Here is a 21,679-nt window from a genome sequence, read left to right on the forward strand (position 1 = left end):
TAAGATCAGTTATGTCCTCGTGTTCTGAACACTGAATCCCGGTAGTAAGAGCAAGGTACGGAGGAGTCAGAGATTATTCAGAGAGATCTCCAGAGGAACTTAAAGTTTATGAGCACAGCCACCAATATCCAGTCATGGTGGCAGTATCTGGGACAGCAAATATCCAAGCAGCAATGTCCTCAGCATAGGATACTCTTCTTATAACCTCTTGACTATGCCCTGCTTCTCTTAGCTTCTGAAAATCTTCAAAGTCTGGTTCTCTAGCTATGAACTATCTAATATTTTTCAAAAAATTGTCTTCTAATTAGAGTTACTTTTTGTCATGTGCAACTAAGAACCCTGACTTCTTTATTTTATTTTCCTATAGTTTTCTTTTCTTTTTTTTTAAATGAGGGTTGGTGAAATCATACACATACTTTTTTGTGTGCTCCCTTTAATATTTGAACTTTACTGTAATTTCTTATCTAGCACTGTGGGCAACAATGAGACAGGCAGGAGAATAAACAATCTATTTAAAAGAAAACATCACAGCATTTTTTTTTTTAAAGGAGGGAGGGTAAGTTCTCTCAAAGAACTTGAATATTACTTAGGGAAACATTCAGCATGACTGTCCCTCCCACTTCCTCCTCTCTCCTCCCAAGGATTTCATGCCCACAATTGGCTCACTGCCTTATAAGTCTGATACAATGGAAAGGCGGAAAAAAGCAAGAAAACAGCACTTTCCAAAGGGAAATGGGAAAATTTAACTGTGGATACTTGGAAAGTTGAGAATAAGAACTTAGAGAAGAGCAGAGAGGTAATACCCTCAAAACTTAAAAAATTTTGAATTCAAATCCCTCTAATTTCTATACCTTATTTCAAATAATTTCAGATATATATAAAATCTGAATTCATTAAAGACAGTTGTGAGAATAAACACTGTCTTATTTTTTAAGTCTTTCCTTTCCTCAAAGAATTCCTATGAGATAGTTCTAAATAAGCTTCCAATGTGCAAAAAATTTTTAATTATTTTTGTCAAAATAATATATAAACATATATATTCCAAGAGATATAAAAAGTTTGTAATAAAAAATTACTTGAGTGAAGATGGCAGAATAGGAAGCACTAGGAAAGCATCTCCCCACCTAGACAAAAATTGTACTGGCATAATCTGTCTGATGTAACTATTTTGGAACTCTGGAGTCTATTCAAAAGCTTGCAGCTTCCAGGAGAAGGCCTGGACAGGCCTGGACAGTAAATCACAGTTAATTTCAATTTCAACTCTTGGTGTGGTAGCAGCTATCCACCCCTCATCCCCTCCCAGCAGGCAGCCATGGATGTATTCCTAGAGTAGCCTGATGGAGCTTGTGGGACTTGTCCTCCAAATATCAGAGATCTGTGTCTTGATCCTTGACTGCTGCTTCTGATTACGATTATGGATGTGCAGACACAGAAGCAGGCTGCCATTGTTGCAATTCCCAACAATTGAAATGGCTTCCAGGGGATTTAGAGATCCAGAGCCTATTTTTTTCCCCCTTTTCTTCTTTTGGGAGCCAGACATTTAAGAAGTATGACATCCATGAAAAGGATGAACACTAAGTCTTTCTGTGTGAACATTAGTCTTCAACTCCTTCGGGTAAACAGCCAAAGGGGTGCATTGCTTGACTGTATGGAGTAAGTGTGGTTTTGTAAGAAACCACCAACTGTCTTCCCAAAGTAGTTGTACACAGTGTGCTGTGGAGTTTTCATATACTGCCATATTGAATAGGAAGAGAGAGTTTCTGCATGCTACATACTGAATAATTCTACCTATACTACATTCTGGAAAAGCCAAACAGAAGCTTTACAGTGGAGACCGTAAAAACATCAGTGCTTGCCAGAGGCTGGGGAGAAAGAGGGATGAATAGCCAAAGCACAGACCACTTTTAGGGCAGTAAAGCTACTCTGTATGATACTATAATAGTGGATATATATTTATAATGATAAATTTGTCCATCCCACGGACTATACAATACCAAGAGCAAGCCCTAATGTAAACTATGGACTTCACATGATAAAGATGTGTCAATGTAGGTTCATCAATTTTAACAAATGTACCACTCTGGTTGGGGACATCAATAATGAGGAAGCTATGCATGAATAGCAGGGGGTATATGGGAAATCTCTGTACCTTCTGCTCAATATAGCTGCAAATGTAATATGGCTCTAAAAAATAAAGTCTATTAAAAAAAAAAACAACACTCCACAGCTAATATGATATGCTATGGTAAAAGACAAAGTTTTTCCTCTAAAGTAAATAACAAGGCAGGAGGCCTGTTTTCGCCACTTCCATTCAAACATAGTACTGAATGTTCAAGCCAGAGTAATTAGGCAAGAAGAAGAAAAAAAGGCATCCAAATTAGAAAGAAAGAAGTAAAATTATGTTTGCAGATGACATGATCTTATATATAGAAAACTTTTAAGATGCCACAAAAAAATTGTTAGAATAAACAAATTCAGCAAAGTAGCAGCATACAAAATTAACATGCAAAAATCAGTTGCATTTTTATACAATAACAATGAACAATCCAAAAAGGAAAATTAAGAAAACAATTCTATTTATGATAGCATCAAAAAGGATAAAATATCTAGGAATTATCTTAAGCAAGGAGTTGAAATACTTGTACACAAAAAGCTACAAAACACTGTTAAAAAAAATTAAAGAAGACCTAAATAAACAGAAAGATATCTCATGTTCCTGGATTAGAAGACTTGATATCGTTAAGATTTCATACCATACTATGCAATCTATAGATTAATGCAATTCCTATCAAAATCTCAACAACTATTTTCTTTTGCATGAATAGAAAATTCCATCCTAAAATTCATATAGATTCTCACAGGACCCTAAATCACCAAAACAACCTTGAAATAGAAGAACAACGTTGTAGGACTCACAATTCCTAATTTCAAAATTTACTTTGTACAAAGCTACAACGTATGGTACTGGCATAAAGACAGACATACACCAATGGAATAGAATACAGAGCTCAGAAATAAAACCTTGTATATATGGTCAAATGATTTTTGACTAGTGTGCCAAAATTATTCAATAGAGAAAGGAGAGTCTTTTCAATAAATGGTGCTGGGAAACATGGATATCCACTTGCCAAAGCATTACGCTGGACTTTTATCTTACATCATATACAAAAATTAACTCAAAATTGATTAAAGACCTAAATTAAAGACCTAAAACTATAAAACTCTTAAAAGGAAAGACAGGGGAAAAGCTCATGACATTGGATTTAGCAATGATTTCTTGGATGCAACACCAAAGACACAGGCAACAAAAAACAGATACACTGAACTGCATCAAAATTTGAAACTTTTATGTATCAAAGGACAAAAGCAACATAGTAAAAAGGCAACCCATAGGATGGAAGAAAATATTTGCAAATCACATATCTAATAAAGGATTAATATCCAGAATATATAAAACTCAACAATAAAAAAACAAACCATCCAACTCATAAACAGGCAAAGGACTTAAATAGATGTATCTCCAAAGAAGATATAAAAATGGTCAATAAGCACATGAAAAGATGCTCAACATCATTTATCATTAAGGAAATGCAAATCAAAACCACAATGAGATACCACTTTACACCCACTCGGATGGCTATCATCCAAAAGAAACAACCAACCAAACAAAAAAACCCCAGAAAGCCCAGAAAATAGCAGTGTTGGCAACGAGGATGTGGAGAAATTGGAACATCTGTACATTGCTGGTAGGAATGTAAAATGATACAGCCACAGTAGAAAACAATATGATAGTTCCTCAAAAAATTAAGCATGGAATGACCATTTGACCCAGCAGTCCCACTTCTGGGTGTATACCTAAACAAATTCAAAGCAGAGACTTGAACACATACTGGTAGACGCATGCTCATACCAACATTATCTACAATAGTCAAAAGGTGGAAGTAACCCAAGTGTCCATCAACAGATGAATGGATAAACAGATTGTGGTATATACATACAATGACACATACCACAATATGGGTGAACCTTAAAGACATTACACTAAGTGAAATAAGTCACAAAAAGATAAATATTAAATGACTCCACTTATCTAAGGTACCTAGAATGGTCAAACATATAGAAACAGAAAATAGAACAGTGGTTTCCAGGGGCTGGGAGTAGGGGGAATGGGGAGTTAATGTTTAAAGAGTACAACATTTCAGTATGGAATGATAAAATAGTTTTAGAGATGGATAGCAGTGATAGTTGCACAAGAAAGTGCATATACTTAATGTTACTGAAACTGTACACTTAAAAATGGTTACAATGAAATTACCTTATATATATTATACCACAATAAAAAAAATTACTCATTTCCATCTCTTTTCATCCTCAAACCCATATTTTTTCCCCCCAAAGCAACTACCCTCAAGTACTGGAATTTCTTTTCCTGGTATTTAATTCAGCATTTCTACATAATAATGCTTTTTGTAGATTTATCAATTACCTACATATTTTCTGCCATGTTAGAGGAGGCTTACAAAACCAGTAGTACCCCCAACACAAATATTTCACTTCTCTTAATCCCCTTCAAATGGCAACATCACAATTTTGGGTTAAATAAATCAACAGATATTAAATTTAAATTGCTTCCTGTTTCTAACTCACCTAATTTCCTAAGAATCTATTATATTTTCTCCTAAATATTTCAATATCCACCTATAATTTATTTCCCTGCAGCCCTCTGTCCTACTGCTCTAATCACTACTGGTTACTCTTCAGCTTTGTGGCACCGTTGTCACCCTGGGACTTTCCTTTGTTGTTTCTGAGTTGTATTCTCTGTTTATCGAAGCCCTTTTCTTTTCTTCCATGGTTTATTTCCCTGTTTTGCTAGGGCACATCTTCTAGTAATCTCCTAAGATATGTTACAAGGACAAATTGTTTTTAGTCCTTGAGTGTCTTTTTTTCCCTACTCTTGCACTTGATTGATGGCTTGGCTAGACACAGAATTCTAGGCTGACTGCAGAACATCTGAAGTGCTGTTCCTCCATCTTCTATCTTTAATTCTACTGCTGAGAAGTTAGATGCCACTGATATTCCTAATCCTTTCTAAATGATCCTGAAAGCTTTTGAGAAATTCTCATTATTCTTGGTATTTTTAATTTCAAAATAATTTGCCTGGTATTGGCCTGTTTTCATTTATTGTGCTTGGCACTATATAGGTCTTTTCAATCTGGAGACTCAAATCCTAAAGAAATGTCTGGTATAATACCAGAAACGATTTTCTTTGATCATTTCCCACACTGTGGGGACCAACACTGTGTTAGGCCAAACAAAGGACATCAACAAGCTAGATGAGCCCAACAGTTTCCAGTTTTTGTCCTCTGATATACAGGATTTTATGGTTATTAAGGAAATCAGCTTTGGAATCTGACAGACCTGGACTCAATCCTCAGCCTCAGTTCTTACCAGCTGTGGCATTTGGGGAAGTTAGCTTCTTTTAAACCATCTATGAAATGGTGATCAGTTTACTGTAGCAATTTAATAAGATGACGCATGTAAACTGCTTATACAACAGTAACACATGTATATAATAAATGTAAATGTTACCTATTATTAAAATATCAAAAATTGAATTGGTGCAGATAATTTAATCATTGTCAAATCCTTCATGGCTTCACTATTTGTAAAGAATAAGACTAACAGGGCCTCCCTGGTGGCGCAGTGGTTGAGAGTCCGCCTGCCGATGCAGGGGACACAGGTTCGTGCCCTGGTCCGGGAAGATCCCACATGCCGCGGAGCGGCTGGGCCCGTGAGCCGTGAGCCGTGAGTCATGGCCACTGAGCCTGCGCGTCAGGAGCCTGTGCTCCGCAGCGGGAGGGGCCACAACAGTGAGAGCCCCGCGAATAGCAAAAAAAAAAAAGACTAACAAAAGAAATGGGAGGCAGCAAATGGGGACAGGGTTTTCTTCTGGGGTGATAAAAAATGTTTTGGAACTTGACAGAGGTGGTGGTTACAAAACATTGTGAGGGTACTAAATGTAAGTGAATTGTATACTTTAAAGTGGTTAATTTTATGTTATGGGATTACACCTCAATAAAAAAAAGGAAGCAGGAAACAGAGAGGCAATATGAGGGAATTAGTCGAAAGCTGTTGGAAAGGGAGAGGGAACTGATATCCTTTCCTCTAAATTATTTTGAAGCTTTCCTCTAAATAATCTCTTTTCAACTCTTTTTCACTGAATAACCAATAATGGTAATGTTGAGATGACAAACACCTTTTTTATTGAAAATCAACATAAAATTAAGGTTGATTGAGAGATCAGCATGTGATTAAGAGAAGTTTTTTTGTTTGTTTGTTTGGTGGTACGCGGGCCTCTCACTGTTGTGGCCTCTCCCGTTGCGGAACACAGGCTCTGGACGAGCAGGCTCAGCGGCCATGGCTCACGGGCCCAGCCGCTCCGTGGCATGTGGGATCTTCCCGGACCGGGGCACAAACCCGTGTCCCCTGCATCAGCAGGCGGACTCTCAACCACTGCGCCACCAGAGAAGCCCAAGAAAAGAATATCTGAAATTTTTCTTCGGTAAGAAAATGTATAAAACAGGAAAGGGGAAGATGGACTTTTGAATCTATAATACAGCTGCTTATATATGGGTAAAAAAGCTGATAGTATACAAGACAATGAATAAAGGCTTTTTTCAAAAATCACTAAATATCAGGAGACTGAGCTCTAAGCATTTCCTCATAATAAATACAGAAATCTTCGCACATCTAAAATCTTTCCAAGAAAAGAGGAGGAAGTAAATTATTTCCTACTGACAAACTAGAGGAAAATATTGTTATATACATCTTTTTTCATTTTCAACATTTCCCAAATTGTGCTCCATGGAACACTATTAGCACTAGAGAGATGCTATTTACTATACTACAAAAGAAAAGATAGAAGGGGGAAAGGAAGGAGAGGAAGAGAAATGGAAAGAAAAGAAAAAAAAAAAGGAAAGCAACGTATTAAAATTTCATTCTTTGGAGATTTACAATGAGTAATAGCACATTAAAGGTTCTGCAGTAAGAAAGCCAGTTCACCTCTATTAAACCTAAACTTTCCTGATTTATTAGGTACCGAACAGTTCTCAAGCTATGTCTGTTAAACATATGAAGCATCAATTTGCTAAAGATTGCCTAGATTTATACCAGATAACATGTAAATTAGATAACTTCAATATTAGCCTGAGGGATAAGATTAATACACACACACACACACACACACACACACACACACACACAAGATTAATATACATATCAAAGAATAATCAATCATCTGAATAAAACATTGTTTCATATTACCAGCTGGTCACAGCAAGAGTTTAGTGGCAAGAAAAAACAGGGAGAGAAGGCAGTATTAAGAAGAAAAAAAAATCTGGGAAGAGCTAGTTCTTCAACTTCCCTTCTATGAAATGACCCTGTCCTGTCCTGTCAATTCTGATCGCTTATTAAAGAAAACATTTGCAGTTAAGATAGTAAAAAATTTCAACTTGGTTCTCTTTTTCACCTCTTTTTATTTTTTACATTAAATTCCTGATGCCAGGAGGTAACTTCGAAAGGAGAAGTTAAATATCTGTCACAGAAGTATTACTTTGAGTACCTCAAGTATAAAATCTCACATTGCTATAATAAACCATATCCCTAAACAGTTAAATAATTTAAGCATGAAGATATTTGTAATTTGATTTTATTTTACTCAAAGCAATGACGTACAGCAACAACTAAGTCTGAATTCTATACAATATTTCCTGCTTGGGGGGAAAATCATAGGGAAAATATGGAATTAGAGAAGAAAAGGTAATTTTAAGTATTCTTTAGACATCCCAATGTCTAAATCCCAATGTTTTCTTTTTGTTAACAGAAAAAATATAAGAAAATACATTTTTCACTGAGATGTTATCATCTTTGAACCGAAAAGGAATCATTACTGATTAGTACTAGTGTCTCCAATATAGTGTAAGCCATTCAAGAAAATCAATTATTTAGGTACTAGAGACAGTCATTTCCATGGAGAGGTTAATCCTAACATTCAATCTACTTAGGAATTATTTATTTTCATTTTACTTCATAGGAAAAACTACATCTTCCTTCCTGGTCACTGTTCATCCTTTCTCATAAACTAAGGGGGGCAGGTAACTGAGGCCAACAAAGCCTTACTGGCCATTTATCCACCAATCCAAAACAAACAAACAAAAACAAAACAAGCACAGTGGGCTTCCCTGGTGGCTCAGTGGTTAAGAATCCACCTGCCAATGCAGGGGACACGGGTTCAAGCCCTGGTCCAGGAAGATCCCACATGCCGCAGAGCAACTAAGCCCGTGCGCCACAACTACTGAGCCTGCATGCCACAACTACTGAAGCATGCACACCTAGAGCCCGTGCTCCACAACAAGAGAAGCCACTGCAATGAGAAGCCCCCGCTCGCCACAACTAGAGAAAGCCCCGCGCGCAGCAACGGAGACCGAACGCAGCCAGAAACAATAAATAAATAAAATACAATAATAAAATAAATTAAAAAAAAAACAAGCACAGCATAGCTATTATGTTCAGTTGATAATTTTTCATTTTTATGTGCTATTACCATTATCACTGGGGTGACAAGATCAGTTGGCTAAAGTAACCACTGGCTAAATAACAATCCATACACATAAAACTCTTTTCAAGAGTGACATTTGAAAAAGTCAAAAGCTAGATAAAATAAACTTTAAAGAAGATAGAATAAATTTCAACCTTTGTTCCTGATTACAAGCTAAATGTGTGAATCTTAATTCAGAGGCATAAAAGCAGAGGTTATGAAGTCAGAAGATGACAGATCAAAATACTTCCCAGCACAGTAGTTGCTTGATGACGTTATTACAACCTAAGATCTGATAGTCATACGTATAGAACCAGAAACTGGACTTTATCAGTAATCTGAAACATGATCAGTCAGCCTCAGTAAATTCAGTCAAAAGAGACTAATTCACATTCAGAAGAGGACAATGTAAAAATTAGGATAATTTATCACAAGGATATCCTTACAGTGATCAGAAAACGCATCCTCTGCTCAGAGTACTCATACTCCTTTTCCGTATAAGTATTAACCTGACTTGGTTGAATACAGAATTATAGTAATGTGAAGTAGACAGACTTCAGAGATGTTTCATCTAGGCCATAAAGAGGCCTGATAAACACTCCTGCACCACAGCAGCAAACGCATGTTTGATGACTGCACTGCTCATTTCCCAGATTCTCCATCTCTTGAGTCAAACTTTACCCCTCTTATTCTTTTTTCTATCATTCACTGCATTTTCTGTAGATGGGTATTATCACTGACTAAGCCATATCAAGCTGTTGCTCCCATGGATCTGCGATATTACACATTCTTCCATCGTGTCCTGCCCAACTATGAGAAGGCAAATTCATTTCCTATTTTCAAGTTCTTAAATAGTTCCTCTGACAGCCTCATGTACCATCTATAACCGTAACAGAAACTACAAAGAACTCTGGGAGTTTTTTGTAGATACTGAAATTTAATTCTGAACACAACATTACAAAAATCCAATTGGATACAACTCAATACTGCAAAAATGTAAATATACTCTGGCTCAAAGCAAATTACTAAAAATTAACCACTTAGTAAAACAACTATGCCTAGCTCATGTGAGAGTACAGATACTCTTATATACTAAGACAACTATTTAAAAAGGATTCTGCATCTGCAAAAAGCTTTACAAAGTGTTTTCCTGCGCATTGTAACATTTAATTCTCATAACCACCAAATATTTAAATTGAAAGTCTCCAAAAAAGATACTTCTGAGAGTACAGGGAATAATCCAAAATTTTAACTTTTAAAAGCCAATTAAACTTCCTACTGACATTTTACAGTTAATTTATTTATACACATATTTTTTGCTCTGAAATTAGAAAACATATTGACTATTTACACAGCAGACAAAAATTCCTTCTCTCATAAAATATATTACGTACTCTTAGGTCATAAATGTATTTAAAATTATTTAAATGAGCCTTGAGAACTACTGTTCAGAACTGAATGATAATTACACTTAGAAAATTATGCAAAATTGTAAAGCAAACACTTAGGCTTTGGTATGCCCAGCAACTCCTTTCTAGATCCCCTGTACCAAATACTTCTTCAGGTCCTTGGTACACTTATGCCCCATTATAAACTGCTCTATGTAAAATTACATGGTACCAGGTACCTACACCTTAGCATAAATAAATTTAAGTGAATAAATCCACTCAGGATTTTAAGAATAATACCCAATTGTGAAATAAAAGACAAAAATCATAGTGTAATGGAATCCAGACATTAAACTGGTGAGGGGCATTTTATGGAGTCCATGAAATCATATCACATACACCTGATTATGTAAAAGGTCAGTTCTTATCAAATGAGTTTTATCCCACTGAGGCTGAGTAGGTACGTGAGGCAAGAAAAAAGCAGTTATAGGTCACCAACATAATAAAAATAAAGTTTACATCACAATGTACATCTTTTTCTGTGGTTTAGAAATCTTTTCTAAATGAAAATACAACACGAATATACATCAATATTTGAAACAGAAAATTAAAGAGTTCTTACCTTACTACATCATCAATATTGTTCCTGTATACGCCTTCAAGTCTTTCTGCAGGAAACCCCATGGCAATAATGTTTGGATAAATATCTGAGTACTTAAGTTAAGGAAATATGCAACAATGCAAATTACATGTACACATTTTAAAACATTAGCTGATTGAAATACACAACAATGCAAACTACATGTACACATTTTAAAACGTTAGCTGATTGAAATACACAACAATGCAAACCACACGTACATGTTTTAAAACATTAGCTGATTATAAAAAGAAGCTTTCCCCACTACAAGCTACGCTAATAAAAGATTGTCAAATGTATTTACTTATAAGCCATCATGTGTAATTAAGAAATACAGGTAAATACACTGATCCCCAAAAAGATCCTCAAAACAATTATATGACAAAACAATTTTTAAATCCTTCTACTCAGTATATTTAGAATGCACCTAAGGTAAAAGGTAACTTCCATATTTACAGTCCTAAAGTATCAGGACAAAACTCAAAATAAAAACAAAACAAAAAACAGCATACAACTTCTCATTTTTCATGGTTGTAAAAGGTACTACAGTATAGAGAAAAGTAGATACAATTAAGAGTTACAAAGTCAGATTTAAGAACTGGCTATGCCTCTAAACAGTTGTATAAATTGGACAACTCAACCTTTCCTATTCTACACAATAGTTAGGTTGAGAAGACCACTATGATCTCTTCTAGCCCTTGGTATTTATGACTTGATAATGCTGAACTGAGGTAGAAACTTATTCTCATTTCCAAACAAGGTAATCAATATTTAGCATGCCCATTCTATTAACTTATGTTATATATTACAGTTGCATAAAACAAACTTCTACCCTCAAAAATTTGTATCAGTTTAACCATAAAAAAGCACCAATAATCTACATTTCTATGCATTTTGTCCATCATACTAGCTCTCATTTCTTGAGCTCTATCAACCCTCTCTAATCTCATGATTTTCTGACACAGAAACCAGCCAAGCTAATCTGCCTTAAGCCACTCAAGACCATCTCTAAAGCTCTATGCCCACCTACTTGGACCCATTCATCTTCCAAATACAATTTAAAATTCACCAAATCCAGTGCCCTTTTAAAGATTTTTTTCTTTATTTCTGCTGTATTCACACTATTGAGCTTATTTCAGTATTATTTTCAATCTAAAAATAACTATTAAATTACTAAAAGCTTTCACTTTGATATATCATTATAATTTAAGAAAAGATTATATTACTATATGTTCTACCTTTATGATTACTAGTACTGCTTGGACAGATCTACAGAATATTTTAAGAAAAAAATGTGCAAAACAGAGTATATAGTATGTTACCTTTTGTATAAAAGAGATATTTTATAAAAGAAATATTTATACATATTTTTGTTTGAATTTGAACCCTCCAACACACACACACACACACACACACACACACACACACACACACACACACTGATAACTGAGAAACTAACAAAAATGGTTGCTTCATAGAGAAGGGGAGGGGAAAGAGGGAAGCACACATTGAAACAAATCTGATTAAATATCAAATTGGTAACCAGGAGAAAGGATTTATTTCAAGGGTTATTTGGACACAAATTTTACTGTACTTCTGGGCAGGAAGTATTCTAAGAAGGAAGAGAGCTAAAAAGAAATTTTAAACTTCTTCTGATAGTTTATTTCTAATAATATCAGTATTGATATCTTCAATTTTTTTCCTTATATTATAGGAAAAAACAATGAAGTTATGTTAATGACTTGAAGATTCATGATTATTACTGTAAGAGAAAAGAGATACCATTATAAAATCAAGAACTCAAGTAATAACTGAATATTAATGTGAACTCATGTTTGTAGAACTCTATATTGTTTAGGTCTTTTCAAAGAAATGGCTTAAAAGTATGTCACCTTAGCAGTAGTAAACACTTCTAGAACCCGATTTCATCCCTAATATCATAATACACTAAAGGGTACCAACTCCTTGGAAAACTGGTTGATGTCAGATCTGGGGCAGGGAAGGTACAAGGTGAGCCTGGGATATCTTTCTGTGCCAAAAAGCAGGAAGGCATACAGAGATTAGTGGTCTATATCAAACAGACATAGGAGCTAGCATGAAGGATATCACAATGGCTCAATGTGTGACAAACTGAGTATCAAAGAAAATTTTTAAATGGTAGTAAATTAAAGAATACTGAATAAAATGAAAACCCGTGAGTCTATAAAGATACTCAAAACAGAAAAAGTTAGAGCAACTAAATAAAAAATTATTTTCATTTATAACTTTTGATAAAAGTGGCTATTGGAATAGTTCTTTACTTTGAAATTGGTGAAGGGGGAGATTAAGGATTTATCCTACTTTTCCTGTAGGAACTCTATTTCAGAGAAAGCAAATAACTCCATTTCATAAAGCAAACGCAACAGAAAATACCAGTTAATAAACATAAAAAGACAGAATTAGGAAAATCAAACTTTGCAAGCCCTAATAAAATTATTGATTTAGGCAAGGATCAACAAATGGTGCTAAACCAATAGGTATTAGATAATGAGGATCTGAACTTTCGTACAGAGCCGAAGTAACACTGCACAAAATATCTTCTAATGTAAGAAGACAAATATAATTGAATAATGGGCAGAAAAGACTGTCATCACCCAATTTCAGTGGTCAATCTCAGCATTACCAAGAAAGTTAAGTAGAGATCACATAACTTTTGATGTGCTGCAATATGAAGAACACAGCATCATCTATGATAGCCAAATCATCTTCAAGCTGCGAATCCACCAAGCACTTAGAGATATAAATTTTAACTTACAGACACTATATGAGATAGAACAAGCTAAATGACATTATGAGCATAATCTGGACAAATTCAAAAGGTCTGTCAGACATGATGCAGTCTCTTTCAAATTATCTTTTTAAAAAGTCAAATATCATTTTAAAAGGTGAGGAGGGGAGGGATGGGTAGTTATCCTTGATTTAGAAAGACATAAGTGTTCTAACAGTCAAGTTCACTGGTACAATCCTGTTCTGGTTACTGTTTTAGACAAACCAGCCATTAAGGACATTTTAAGAAATTTTAATATGATCCGAGGATTGGCTGAGATGAAAATTTACAGAAATGGAAGAGTAGACATTATTGACTGAAAAAATGGTTTCAAGAGCGAAGGTACAGTGTGACACCATTTTGATAAAAGAAAACATATACAGTATACCTGTATACTTAATTAAATTATGTAGACAAAAAGATTACAAACTAAAGTACTAAAAGTAATAATCTCTAGATGGTAGGAATATATATTTTTTCTCATTTTTGCTTGTTCTGTGTTTTTGGTATGATGCATCTGTACTATTTCTATAACAGATGTTTTGTTTTTTGCTTTTTGCGGTACGCGGGCCTCTCACTGTTGTGGCTTCTCCCATGGCGGAGCACAGGCTCCAGACGCGCAGGCTCAGCGGCCATGGCTCACGGGCCCAGCCGCTCCGCGGCATGTGGGATCTTCCCGGACCGGGGCATGAACCCGCGTCCCCTGCATCAGCAGGTGGACTCTCAACCACTGCGCCACCAGGGAAGCCCTCTATAACGAGTTTTATAATTATCTCCAAATCTATTTACTAAGTGTCTTGACAAAATATTGTCTTTCCCTATATGACTTACAATCAGCTTTGTATGTAGTTTTTTAAAATGCTGAATTTCTTTAAAAAAAAAAAGTATAATAATAAAAGTATCTAAGACTTAAATAGCTTTTACTATGGGCCAGGAACAATTTTTGTCACTTTAAGAATACATAAATTCACCCTCAACCTCAAAGGGTTCTTCTACTATAAAGACTCCAAAAGAAAACCGTTAGGATTAACATTTTTAACATCACGAATATTAGCTGTCATCTATTATTCTCACATAAGAAAGTAGCCCCACTTAAAAATGTAGCTCTTATTCAATTAACAAAATGTTTTAGCATATTGTATCCACTCACACACACACACAAAAACCCAAAACAGGGCTCCCCTGGTGGCGCAGTGGTTGAGAGTCCGCCTGCCAATGCAAGGGACACAGGTTCGTGCCCCGGTCCAGGAAGATCCCACATGCCGCGGAGCGGCTGGGCCCGTGAGCCATGGCCGCTGAGCCTGCGTGTCCGGAGCCTGTGCTCCGCAACGGGAGAGGCCACAACAGTGAGAGGCCCGCGTACCGCAAAAAAAAAAAAACCAGAACAGAGGCTCAAATTAAGCCTAAAGCAGTACAATTCCTGAAAATGAATCATCTTTACTTTTTAACTCTGTCTTATAGAGTAGAAACATAAGAAAATGGGAAATAACAGTCAGAAGAAAATGAGGCAGCAGTAGGGAACCCAAAGCAGTGGCAGCTGCCACAAATCTGGAATTCCTACCTAAAAAATTATAAATACATTTTAGTAAAAAATATAAATTGAAATAATGCCAAGTTTTTCTGAGCAATGCAACAGAAAATTTTTTATGTAAAAAAATTTTTATTACTACTAACAAACTTACCTAACCATTAATTTCTGTGAGAATGCTAGTAAGATTCTAGCCTTATAGAAAAGCATAGAAGTGGGGGGAGGGATAAATTAGGAATTTGGGATTAACAGATACACACTACTATATATAAAATAGATAAACAACAAGGACCTACTGCACAGCACAGGGAATCATATTCAATATCTTGAATAACCTATAATGGAAAGGAATATATATATTCTTAAAATCATATATATATATATAAAACCGAAACACTTTGCTGTACTCCTGAAACACTGTACTTCATTCAATAAATTTAAAAAGAAAGAAAGAAAGAAAAGCATAGAAATATAAAGCCCCTTGAAATGCAGTCATTTTAACAAGGACTAAACTCAAATTTATCCGTGTACTATGAATACTAACTAATAAAGTAAATAAGGCTGGAAAGGGCTTGGTTAACTTACTTAAGAAAAATACTTATCAGTAACTACACATAACTGGGGATGTTATATACTCTTAAAGTAAGTTCAGTCAGCCCCCTCTATTTACTTAATTAGGAGGGGGCCGACTGAATTTACAGATTTCCAAAACTGATGTCAGCAACTAATAATAATGTCCAAACACATTTTGAACATTCAAAAACACACTGAACATTGTGCAAGGGGCACTGAGAACATAAGACTAAGTAAGCAAAGATTACAGCACTCTAGGAGTTCCTATTCTATCAGGGAAGACAGACGCACAGACATACAACTATGCCAAAGGCCCCATTATATATACATAAGATCAAGATATTTTAAGAGCCAGAGAAAGAGGAATTAATTCTGTAGAGGCAGAGATACAGCTTCACAAAGTAGGTAGTAGTATGTTAGATAATCCTTAAGAAATAGGTCATACACCAGTAAACAGAAGAAGAAACGAGAACAATTACAACATTTCAAACAGAGGGTAGAGCAGATACATGGAAATACATAAAATATTCAGAAAAAGTGAGCAGTCCAGTATAGCTCACACACAAAGCTTTATGGAGAAGGTGGCAGGACTGACAGAAGATTAGGTCTGGTTTTAAGGATGCTGTGACAGGAAGTTCAATTCAATCAGACAGATAAGGAGTCAAAGGCCAGGATCAGCATGGGAGTTTCTTGCAGAGCAATAATCCAATCCTTCCTTTAAATAGAATCTAGGAATTTAGCCTTCTTAAGGTTTCATTTTTCCTCAGACTCCCAACTTCCCTATTCATACAGTTTGAGATTTTACCCAACACTTTGGCATCCATCATAAATTAGAAAAACAGAGAACATGTCCCAGACAGTACGCCAAATACATTCTCATTTAATCCTAACAATCCTATGAAGTAACATTACCACTTCATAGATGATGAAATTGAGGGTCAAAAAGATTGGTCCCAAAGCCAGCAAGTAGTTACAATTCAAACCCATTATGTACGTAACTCTAACGCCCAAACTTTTTGTACCATTCTGCCTCAAAAGATTAAGATTTTCTATACTTCCAAATCAATAGTAAAAATATAAAATTTTCAAAGGAAGCATATTCAAATGAAAGTAAGTTACTAATCACATGTTAAAACTAAAAAACTTCTAAAAGACAATACAAAAATCTACTGGTATTTCCAAAACTGATGTCAGCAACTTATGAATGCTCAATTTTGAGGCAAACATTTCTCATGCCAAGAATTATGTCAATAAATAAAACCTTTCTAACATATGACTTTTTTGCTTCCCATTAAAATTTTTATGACATACTTTTTTAGACAATTTAAACCAAATAGGAATAACTGAGGTGGGGGGAAAAATATATATATATATATGACTTCTAATACAGAATACACTTAACTTGCACTTACTGGATATTATTTTGAAAAATAAAAGTGGGCTAATAAAAGTACCTATCATATAGGGTTGTTATAAAGATTAAATGATTTAATATATGAACAATGCCTAGAACACAGTGATGTCTATGAACTGAACAAATGGTATAACCATAGATCTTAAGAGCCCACCGCTATTTGGTTGGTTTTCAATGACAATGACTTGTTGAATAACCTAACCCTTCTAAAGAACATCAAAACCCAACAGAATCTTTAACTCTTTAAAATCTTTACTATATCAATTTGCCTTTTTACTTAAGAACATATGCAAAATATAACTCCAAAAGGAAAAAAAAGCTTTCTTTCCCAGTGGCTCCTGCACATGCAACAAGGAGAGAGTAAGAAATGCATACATGGTACTATCTTGCCTAGGTCGGATGCCACCATAGCTACAGGAGATCTGATATGCACTGGACAGTCTTTCCCCACTCCCCCTCCTTCAAGTAAACATGTTAAAATGTGTTTTGTTTTCCTTTAATTGAGGTATAATTTACATAAATACAAAGATCTTAAGTGACTGGTTTATGAGTTCTGATAATTATATACAGTATACCATGTTTGATTCAAGTGCTACAACAATCCCTTCACACCACAGAACACTGTCCCAAAGAAAATAATGAATAAATAATAGTTAAGTTTTAAAATCTGTGCACAGAAGTTGATTCAACCCATAATATAAATGACTTATTATAAAATAATGTGGCTACTATGAGTTAAATAATTTTTTATTGGCTGTTCTAAGCATCCAAGCATAACTTAAAACACTAAAAATATGTTCGAAGTTACCTCTAATTAACAAAACATCTTTCAAAAAACTTGTGACTTGAGATCTCATGAGTCTACCTTATCTCAGAAATTTATTTGAGCCTAAATTAATGGGGTTTAAACTATAAATTTACCTTGAATTTTCAAATAGAGGATAACAACCAAAAATAGCTCCCTAAGATACTTTATTTTACTACTTACCATTCTATTGCCATTTTATTAAAATGACAAGGGAAGGAAAAAATAGCTCCCTAAGCTATATTTTATAACAATGTGTTCCTGACACAGATTGAATCTTATTTTAAATATGATAATTACTGGGGGCTTCCCTGATGGTGCAGTGGTTAAGAATCTGCCTGCCAATGCAGGGGACATGGGTTCGAGCCCTGGTCCGGGAAGATCCCACATGCTGCACAGCAACTAAGCCCGTGCGCCACAACTACTGAGCCTGCGCTCGAGAGCCTGCGAGCCACAACTACTGAAGCCCATGTGCCACAACTACGTAAGCCCGCACACCTAGAGCCCGTGCTCTGCAACAAGAGAAGCCACTGCAATGAGAAGCCTGCTCACCACAACTAGAGAAAGCCCACACACAGCAGCGAAGACCCAACACAGCCAAAAATTAATTAATTAAAAATAAATAAATATGATAATTACTAACAGTAAAGCAGTTCTGAAAAGTTTCTCTGTAGTACTCTGTATAGTATATAGATATACTTATCCCTTAACTTATAAACTGAAGTGCAGTGCTCGTATACAAACCAATAACTACTTATTTTTCCTGCCATAATTATTTTAAGGAAAATTATTTCCACAGACCACATAAAAGCTATTTTTAGAATTCTAGTTAACTGAAAGTTGTACAATGTGAAGCTATAGCATACGTGGAACACGACAGGTCAAATAAAAAGTGACATACAGATTTTAGAGAGGTAGTGATCAAAAAGTTTCAAAAGCAAATCTCAAGTTGCCTGGCTCACAAGAGGAACACTGAGCTAAACTGGCAGCGGGAGTAAAGGAATAAAGTCAGACTAACAAAAGACAACAAGAATCAAAAGCATGTTAGCAAATACCAGGACATCACCATTTAATTTCATTTTCGAGGAATTTCTGGAGCTTTTTCCCTGATTTCTGTCAGTGCTTTCAACTCACAGACACTTAAGGCTCAGGTGAGAGGAAAAGAAATTCAGCCACTGATTCATTAACTACATCAGCTTTACATTTCTTTCAACAAATTTTAACAGGTTTAAATTTAACAAATACTTTCCAAGTATGTCACAGTTAATCCACATTATCAACTTTTATAATCACATTATGTTTTAAATACCAGCCATGCTCATAGACTTCTATGACTTTCTCATTTAATAAAAGATTTTATATTTCTTAACTAGATTTTATTTTTCCCTAATAAGTGTGTTAAATGTTTGGATCTGGTTTCTGATGATTCTATTGGGAGGAAAGCAGAAATAGGAGTTCCTTGAATTTCCCAGTTGATAAAGTGTTAATTGTTCAGTATTTAAGATCATCTGCCCTAATATACATCATATAATCATCCCTGTACAGACCAAATTAATGCAGCATAAAATTTTATTTTCTAAAATGAAAAGCGTACGTAGATACAAAAGCATGAACTACAGAAATATGAAGAGAAAGAATGCTCAAAAAGATGGGAATTTTAAGAATAAAGAAGAAATGTCCAGGAACAACACAGGACACAGGAACTCTGAAATATTTACTAGATGACAGGCCCTGTACTAAGTACTTAATGCATACTGTCATTTAATATAGAAAACCAGAATTCCATTCTTAGCTTTGCAACTTAAAAGCCTAGACTTCAGATTAAGTTAATCTCTGAGCCTCAAATATTTTTGTTTTTCTGTAAAACAATGATAATAACACTTGCTGTAACTTCTTCACCGGTTGTTTCAAAGATCAAATGCGATATCGGAAATATCTTTAAATCTGTAAAACTGCAAAGGGGTCTACAATTGTAAATAAGGGGTTGTTATTATTTGAGGTTGCATAAGTTAGAAATGTCCTGTTATTTTTTAGTTTAAATGTCTCATTACAAGGCAACTCAAGACAGTTTTCATAAACAAATTATATTAACTTAAATTCACTTTAGCATAAATTTTAGGTTCCTTTTAACACTTTTTAATTATCTGCTAGCAGTGCCAAACCAGAAAGGAAAACTGACTGCCAAATAACTTAGGAACTCCACTAAAGTTTTCTACTTCTCCAAGCAATTTGAACCTCACAACTTTCTTTGATGTTTTTATATTATACCAACTCTTCTTGACTGAAAAGTTTACACAAGTTTATATCTCACTTTCTAAATGAAAAATTACATTCTTCTAAGGTAATATCAAGAATTGCTAGTAATTCTTCCACTTAGAAACAAAACTATAAACTGGTTCGTTTGGCAAGAAATCTGCAACCATGTGACTTCCCTGGTGGTGCAGTGGTTAAGAATCCGCCTGCCAATGCTGGGGAGAAGGGTTCCAGCCCTGAACCAGGAAGATCCCACATGCTGCAGAGCAACTAAACCCATGCGCCACAACTACTGAGCCTGCGATCTAGAGCCCACGTGCCACAACTACTGAAGCCCGCATGCCTAGAGCCCGTGTCCAGCAACAAGAAGCCACCTCAATGAGAAGCCCGTGCACCACAACGAAGAGTAGCCCCCACTCGCTGCAACTAGAGAAAGCCCGCGCGCAGCAATGAAGACCCAATGCAGCCAAAAACATAAATAAACTAAATAAATAAAGGAACGAGCATCTTAAAAAAAAAAACAAGAAACCTGCAACCTATAGAGCCATGAAACTGCTGTATCTTTTATTCCAACAATCCCACTCTAACAATATAATCTAAAAAAACAAACCAAAGAAAAAAAACTATACAAAGGTTATTTACAATAGTGCTGTTTAGCAAACCACGATATTTAGCCTGATGAAATATTACCTATATAGCTATTAAAATAAGTATCCATCGACAGATAAAAATCTGTGATAAAAGAGAACACAGAACAGTATGAAAACACTGATTACAAGGATCTAATTATGTTCATATGTACATTAACAAACAGGGAAAGATAATTTCCAGTGACAAATATCTGAAATAGAAGTAACTTTTTTCTATTAAATTGTTCAAATTTAAGAATCATTTTGAAAACATTTCAAGCTAGATATATTGATTACACTGAGGTTAAAAAAAATCTTTTTAAAGGAATAATCAAGGCACTGAAATTTATTTAAATTTAATCAAATTAGAGCCATGGAAAAATATCAAGTCACTGATAATGCAAGCAATAGTCTAAAATCCAAAGTACAATTTTCTAGTGTATTAGCTGAGGGATTATTAGTCCTCTCAACTAACTGAACCAATTCTTCTCCGGAGTAGTTTGTTAATAATGAAATAATATATCCACAACTGTTCAAGCCTACATCTGTGAACCTCTAAAAATTTAAGTTGCCCAACTAACTGGTTTTAACGAGTATACCAAACAATTACCTTCTTCCTAGGTCTCTGGATGAATACGATAAGACTGATTTCCTGTTTCAGAACTCTGCTGCTGTTAAAATACACACACACACACACACACACACACACCCCTCCCTAAAGTGTTGCTCCCACTAAAAAACATCTAAGATTGACTACCAATGACAAATCAAACAAATTATGGCTGTAACACATAACAACTTTCAAAAAGATTATCAGTTCAACAACATGCATTAGACATACTTATCCACATTATATACCTGAACCAAGCCAAATGTTAATTCTAATTAGTTTTCTACCATAAAATCTTAATAAAGCATATTAAAGACTGTAAAAGTTAAAATTATATCAATCCATCATTACTCTGAAGTACATAAGAGGGTGTCTTTTATGCTCTAATATTCATATTCAATGTTAGATTTATAAATTACTTCTGTAATATCATTCTA

General features: G+C 35.0%; 1 protein-coding gene across 1 annotated transcript in view; it reads right to left on the reverse strand.

The window, feature by feature from the left end:
• Positions 1–21,679, reverse strand: part of PTEN (phosphatase and tensin homolog) — an 89,354-nt gene that overhangs the window by 52,005 nt on the left and 15,670 nt on the right. The window contains exon 2 of the mRNA XM_024744811.1: positions 10,607–10,691. Coding sequence (XP_024600579.1) covers positions 10,607–10,691 — 85 coding nt within the window. The remainder of the gene's footprint in view (positions 1–10,606; positions 10,692–21,679) is intronic.

The sequence above is a fragment of the Neophocaena asiaeorientalis genome, unplaced genomic scaffold, assembly GCF_003031525.2.
Source record: "Neophocaena asiaeorientalis asiaeorientalis breed wild unplaced genomic scaffold, Neophocaena_asiaeorientalis_V1.1 scaffold131, whole genome shotgun sequence".
Lineage (NCBI taxonomy): Eukaryota > Metazoa > Chordata > Mammalia > Artiodactyla > Phocoenidae > Neophocaena > Neophocaena asiaeorientalis.